We start from the raw sequence: 7,500 nt of genomic DNA on the forward strand, positions 1-7,500 counted from the left end.
CATTGTCAGGAAATAGGTCCCTTCAGGGCGGAACAAGACGCCCTGTCTTGTTCCTCCGCTGCGCGTCGGGGTCCGGTCCGCCCTGTCGTGACCTATTTCCAGACAATGACCGGCGTTCTATACATTATCCCTTACTTAATTCTACCATACTGTCATTAGATTATTTCCAGAGTTGATGATCAGAGATAGATCAATGCCATGCTATGGGTGTCAGTAGTTGTCATAGCAGCACTTATAATGTGCCTATGTCATACACTGTTAAGCTGTAATATCAACGGTTGTTATGGGAGTCATTATTTACCGTAAATGTTTAGGGTGACATGACGTTGTTATATTATTTGAATGAATCTGTCATAAACCTTATAATAGTACATGGCATTTGCACAGACATGTTTATGGCTTGTGTTAGGATGTTTTATGACTGAGGGTCCAACCAGATGCGTGTGTGTGTGTGTGTGTTGTGTGTCTGTGCATGCGGATATGTGCACTGGTGCTAGAGATGTTTCTTTTACATGAGCCAACATGAAACATGTTAAAATAAAGTAAGTGTAATTATGTAAGTGTAAAATTAGACAAAAGTAAAAAGTAAATCACGCAGTAACTGTTTATAGGTCCAAAATAGCTTGAAATCAGCTTTTTAAGACTACTAATGGACATCTTAAAACAGTTTTTTTTTTTAAGATGTCCATTAGTAGTTTTTTTACAACGCATATCACAAGCAAAATAAGCTGTAAACACCATAATAGTTGAGTATTTCTGGTTTAAATGGGCCGTGCGCTAGTTAATGTTTCAGAATAATGAATCAAAACAGACTGTCCCTGTTGCATGACTGACAACAGATGGAACCCAATCCTGACTTCTTTGTGGGGGTTGGGTTTTTTAAATCATGTCTGGAAACATGATGGCTTAAGTCCATCTTTAAATAAAGTCTTATTTATCAAGTAAAAAAAAAATAAAAAAGTTGTGATTAGCTTGCTGTGTATTAGTGAGTGCGACCGACGGAGCCTCATCAGCATCTGCTCAGCATTCCGAGCCTCCCCACCCTCACCGTGCTCTGGTTAGCAGCAACAGAGAGGGAACAGATACTCAATACTCACATGTCCAGAGACGTGCAGTCACACTCCGCCAACTATTCTGCATGCAAGGTTGTCAGCAATGGATTTAATGTATGGCCCGACTTTTGGTAATGGCAACAATGTTGCAGTGGAGGTGCATAAATTACTTTTTAGATATGGAGAGTTTGTCGTTAGTTTCACTTTTCTGAAGATGGGAATTATCATAATGCATGTAGAGCATAGACTTTCTAATTCAGTCGCACTAAGAAAACAAAGTGAAACCGGACAGATAATTAAGTAAGGTAGCCATTTAGAACCTTACAGTAGTTTCCTGTGTATTAGCCGCATTGTGTATAAGCCGCAGGACTGTTTTATGCAAGTTAAAAGAAACAAAACCATATTAATATCATATTAACTGCCCCCGTGTATCAATCTCATAGCTGAAGAAATGTTGCAAAGTCAATGTATAAGCCGCGGCTAATAGTTGGGAAATTACGGTATTCTAGGTCAGTGTGGCATCAAAATGAGTTTAACACACTTATTTTAAGGTCTTGTTGCTTTGACATCCCCCCCTGGCGTCCTGCTCACAGCTGCAGTATGGCCAAGTGTGATGTGCCGGCACTAGGGCTACACAATTATCGCAGTTGCAATATGAACCAACACAATTACCAAATCGCAAAAGCTACATATAATCGAGCAAAGTTCATTCTGTCACATTATGACTTTTATATTAATCTCATCCTCCTTGACTATGCCACTTCTGGTTGATGGGTGTGCATAGTGTGGGAGGGGCACAGACATTCTGAATGGTGAGCTTCATGGTCGGTCGGGGGTGCTGTGCTTCTTATGCACCAGGCCTGCTCACCAATAACCAATTTAAAGAGACATTTAGAATATTGAACTGAATCAATTCATTGACATTCAAAAATCATATCGCAATATCTGTCAGAAAAATCTGAATTAGATATTTTTCGCCAAATCGTGCAACCCCAACACGCAGACATACACACACACACACACACACACACACAGACACAGATCCATCGCAATTAAGATATTTTCCCAAATCCTGCAGCCCTAGCCGGCCCCTGGTCTAATAGTGCTGTGTAAATGTAATCATACCTAATGTGACATTTACGCTTGTACATAACACATAATAATGTTCGTTTTTTGGACATTAATTGTAAAGTTTCTCACTGCACAGGAAGTCACAGTTGGACCTTTCAGATGCAAATACTGTATGTGTGTGTGTGTGTCTGTGTGTGTGTGTCTTTTTGTGTATGTAAGTCACTTTGGATTAAAAGTAGCTGCTAAAGCCCCCCCCCCCCCCCCCCCCCCCAAAGAAACTCGATATACTGATGTGTGTGTGTGTGTGTGTGTGTCTGTGTAGGGCTCAGATGACTGCCTGGTGAAGATCTGGGCGACGGATGACGGGCGTCTCTTGGCAACGCTGCGTGGCCATGCGGCTGAGATCTCGGACATGGCGGTCAGCTATGAGAACACCCTGCTGGCCACTGGCTCCTGTGACAAGACCATCCGTGTGTGGTGCCTTCAGACATGCGCTCCACTGGCCGTGCTAGAGGGACACGGAGCGTCCATCACCTCACTTCAGGTACACACACACACACACACACACACACACACACACACACACACACACACACACACACACACATACTCACGGGTAGATGTACACAGAAACATACAGACCCACACATACACGTGCGCACACACACACACACACGCACATACAGACACACACACACACACACACACACACACACACACACACTCACACACACACACATACTCACGGGTAGATGTACACAGAAACATACAGACCCACACATACACGTGCGCACACACACGCACACACACTCACTTACACCCACACATACAGACACACTCACACACACTCACGGGTGGATGCACACAGAAACATACAGACCCACACATACACGTGCGCACACACACACACACACGCACATACAGACACACACACACACACACACACACACACGCACACACACACACACACACACACACACTGATTTTGGAAAATGTCTTTAGCTGTGAGATTAATGCTTGGGGAATGCTTTTCATGATAAAAGCACAATCTGATTCTGATCCATGACTGTATAGTCAATGTGAGTAATATTTGTGTGTCTGTGTGTGTGTGTGTATGTGTGTGTGTGTGTGTGTGTGTGTTTGTAGTTCTCTCCTCTGTGCAGCGGTAGTAAAAGATTCCTCTCCTCCACCGGTGCTGATGGCTCCATATGTTTCTGGCAGTGGGACGCTCGCACACTCAAGTTTGGGTAAGACACATACTGTACACACACACACACACACACACACACACACACACACACACACACACACACACACACACAGATTTGCATGTAGGTGTGTCCATATGCACATAATACCTGCATTCACCAAACACACTCTCTGTATTGTCCATTCACTAACTGAAGCATTTCTGTTTCTGTGCGTGTGTGTGTGTGTTCAGGCACAGGCCCAGTAAGTTTACGGAGCGTCCTAGGCCGGGGGTGCAGATGATCTGCTCGTCCTTCAGCGCAGGTAAGCCTTCATCCTGTCATTCGTCACCATAGAGACAGAGAGAGATTGGGATTTGATGTCTGTGTTTGAGAGTTGATGCTGAGATAAAGATTTGATGTCTGTGTTTGAGAGTTGATGCTGAGATAGAAATTTGATGTTTGTGTTTGAGAGTTGATGCTGAGATAGAGATTTGATGTTTGTATTTGAGTGTTGATGCTGAGATAGAGATTTGATGTTTGTGTTGATGCTGAGATAGCTTGCACCTGTTAGCTGTCACATGAGTTGACACTACAGACCTCTTTTGAAACAGGACAGAAGAGAGAGGGGGAGGGGGCAGAGAGAGAGAGAGAGAGAAGGGGGGCAGAGAGAGAGAGAGAGAGAGGGGAGAGAGGTTGGAGACTTTGAAGATGATGACACTACTAATCAGTACACAGTGCACCTTGTTGGTGGTAAGTGGAAACAGACAGACAGACAGCATGTCTTGACGTGTGTGTGTGTGTGTGTGTGTGTGTGTGCTTGTGTGTGTGTGTGTGTGTGTGTGTGTGTGTGTGTGCGTGTGTGTGTGCTTGTGTGTGCTTGTGTGTGTGTGTGTGTGTGTGTGTGTGTGTGCTTGTGTGTGTGTGTGCTTGTGTGTGTGTGTGTGTGCGCTTGTGTGTGTGTCTGTGTGTGTGTGTGTCTGTGTGTGTGTGTGTATGAGAATGATGGCTGTAGTAATGTACTAGGCTGGTAGGCTGGTTACACTAATGCATGTTTCATACCTGCAAACTAATCGCTTTTCGGCGAAAATCGCCGTTTTGAATCAAAATATGTCATTCACGTGAACCGTGTAGATCGTGGTAATCGTGGTTTTTTTTTAGGGGGGGGGGGGGGGGGGGACTTCCCATATCTGGAGTGAGACTATCGTCGATTTCATGCGAGTAATTGGCCTCTCTTTGTGCTATTTTTGAAGACCTACCTATCAGTTGTTTCTGAGGGCGGGCTTTATCTCTCTCACTTTCTGTTACGCATAGCCTGCCTGCAGCAGCAATATGACCAAGGAAAAAAAGAAAATGTTAGCTAACAAACATGGGCCAAATGCTACACTAAAGTGCATCTCTGACTATAAACTCGAGATAAAAAATCATATTGTTCGGCTACTTTTCTGCTGCCCTCGGTGGGTGAAATGAAAGACTTGCTGAGGCGAGGTTAACAAGTGTTTAGGCTACTCGCAAATTCACGTTCCCGCAGCTGGCCCTTTTGAATTGCTTTGCGAAACAAAACGAATCTGCACTGAGTGCGATTGTTGATTAATTCTTGATAATTAGCGCGCAAACAAGCGAGACCTAGGCTTCTAGATTGACATAGTGTACCTATTACTGAGACCGGCCCCTTTAGTTGGAATATGTGATCATTGCAGCCTCAGTAGACACGAGAAGAGCAGAAAGACACCAACATAACATGAGGGATAGATGTATTTCTTCACAAAAAAAAAAAATCAAATAATAATAGATTGAAAGAGGTACTAAATAAACCGGACAATTGACATGCTAGAATAGAGACCAGAAAATGGACATCCACAGTCCCTTTCAATCAACACCAGTGATTTCTATAGATAAGGATTGTCAACATTTATGTTGTTTAGTCTGTTTTTGGCTGCATACATGAAGGCCAATGTGAGCAATGTTTTTTCCCTGGTTTGAGGTAGTACTCAAGACATTTATTCAAGGATGGCAGGTCTGAAAATATCTTCTCCATCATCAAGTTATTCAATTAGGCTAAACATGGCCTTAACTCAAAACAGCTGGTAGGCCTACTGTTAGGACTATGTCATTTCAAAATGTAAAAGTGTCAATGCAGCAATACTTTCGGGGTCTTTCGGAAATATGTCACCTTTTTCAGCCCTTCTGAGTTTGCAGGTATGATGTTTACAATGTACATGTAAATAAATGTACTCAATAAATAAATATATTTACTAGATTTGTGGGTGTTGTTAAGTGATAAGTTTGTATTTAATTGAGTGGCTGTTTATTTATTTATTTATTCCTGTTTGCCATAATGATGGTCATGATGGTGTGTGGAAAAAGGACCTGCTGTAGCTGAAAATGGAGTGTGTTATCGGGCCAGGGATTTACGTAATGATGCTGCTTAGTTTAGGATAGATTAGTGGAGCTCTTCCAGAACGCATTCATAACTAGGTGAGCTGTTTCAGTAGTATTTGATGACTGATTGGTTGAGCTGTTTCAGTAGTATTTGATTGATTGGTTGAGCTGTTTCAGTAGTATTTGATTGATTGGTTGAGCTGTTTTAGTAGTTTTTGATGATTGGTTGAGCTGTTTCAGTAGTATTTGATGATTGGTTGAGCTGTTTCAGTAGTATTTGATGACTGATTGGTTAAGCTGTTTCAGAAGTTGTTGATGACTGATTGGTTGAGTTGTTACAAAAGTTATTGATGACCGATTGGTTGTGTGCTTCCAGGTGGGATGTTTCTAGCCACAGGCAGCACAGATCACATTATCAGAGTCTACTACTTTGGGTCTGGACAGCCTGAGAAGATCGCTGAGCTGGAGTCCCACACCGTAAGTGTGTGTGTGTGTGTGTGTGTGTGACACCCGGACTACACGGGGTCCGCAATTGAAGCGCTCCATTCGCGGCGCATAGAAATAGTTTCCTTGTGCCAGACTGATTGATCTCTCTTTTGTTCTATACCATTGATCTATTAATCGCTCTTTTGTTCTATACTATTGATCTATTGATCTCTATCTATTGATATTTTGATCTCTCTTTTGTTCTATACCAACTATACCAATCTATTGATATATTGATCTCTCTATCTATTGATCTTTTGATCTCTCTTTTGTTCTATACCAATCTATTGATCTATTGATCTCTATCTATTGATCTTTTGATCTCTCTTTTGTTCTATACCATTGATCTATTGATCTCTATCTATTGATCTTTTGATCTCTCTTTTGTTCTATACAAATCTATTGATCTATTGATCTCTATCTATTGATCTTTTGATCTCTCTTTTGTTCTATACCAATCTATTGATCTATTGATCTCTATATCTATTCTGCCATCCCGTCTTTTTATTTTCATCTTTCGTTCTCTCTTTCTTTCTGTCTCTCTCTTATTTTCTCTATTTTTCTGTGTCTCTCTCTCCCTCTCTGTTTTTGTCTGCCACTCTATTCTCTCATTGTACGGTCTGCCAAATATTAACATGTGTTTAAGTGACATCAGGATTATTGAGCTGCATTCCCAACACAGTAAAGCGGCGGGCCTTTTGTAGTGATTAGAATAGTTTAGCATTATCCATACAAACTACAGATTTCTTTAGTACCTACTCATCAATATAATGACCAGTTTTACTCTCCCTTTGTCAGGATAAAGTGGACAGTATACAGTTCTCCCATGGAGGGGACAGGTAAGGCAACAATTGTGTGTGTTTGTGTGTGTGTGTGTGTGTGTGTGTATGTGTGAGAAAGTCAGAGATTTCAGCAATACTTTTCAATAGTTGATGAAGTGTGTAGAGTGTAATGTGTTCTTATTCCACACGGGCTTTTGACAGAAAATTGTTTGTGTGGGTGTGTGTTCACTTATAGTTGGAAAAAAATCTGGCTTGGCCTACAGTATTGGGTTCATATCCTCTACGAATGAGTGTGTGTGTGTGTGTGTTGTAGCATGGGTGGAGAAGAAGATTGTGTGTGTGTGTGTGTGTGTGTGTGTGTGTGTGTGTGTGGTGGGGTGTTTGAACCTAAGGGTATTATTATGAGCTGATGTTGTCAGCAAAACAGAAAAAAATGCCCACACCTGCACACACACAAACACACACTCACGCAAACGCACACACACACACACTCACGCAAACGCACACACACACACACACACTCACGCACACACACTGCTC

The 7,500-nt window shown here is 42.1% G+C and overlaps 1 protein-coding gene across 5 annotated transcripts in view; it reads left to right on the forward strand.

The window, feature by feature from the left end:
• The window catches only part of LOC121711696 (pleckstrin homology domain interacting protein), an 82,707-nt gene that overhangs the window by 19,689 nt on the left and 55,518 nt on the right, over nt 1-7,500 (forward strand). For all 5 annotated transcript variants that reach the window (XR_006032405.1, XR_006032406.1, XM_042095503.1 and 2 more), the window contains exons 8-12: nt 2,446-2,667; nt 3,270-3,370; nt 3,565-3,635; nt 6,069-6,169; nt 6,977-7,017. Coding sequence is in view for 3 of the 5 variants with exons in the window: in XM_042095503.1 (XP_041951437.1) it covers nt 2,446-2,667; nt 3,270-3,370; nt 3,565-3,635; nt 6,069-6,169; nt 6,977-7,017 (536 nt within the window). In the remaining 2 variants the exon portion in view is untranslated. The remainder of the gene's footprint in view (nt 1-2,445; nt 2,668-3,269; nt 3,371-3,564; nt 3,636-6,068; nt 6,170-6,976; nt 7,018-7,500) is intronic.

This window comes from Alosa sapidissima, chromosome 6 (genome assembly GCF_018492685.1).
Source record: "Alosa sapidissima isolate fAloSap1 chromosome 6, fAloSap1.pri, whole genome shotgun sequence".
NCBI lineage: Eukaryota > Metazoa > Chordata > Actinopteri > Clupeiformes > Clupeidae > Alosa > Alosa sapidissima.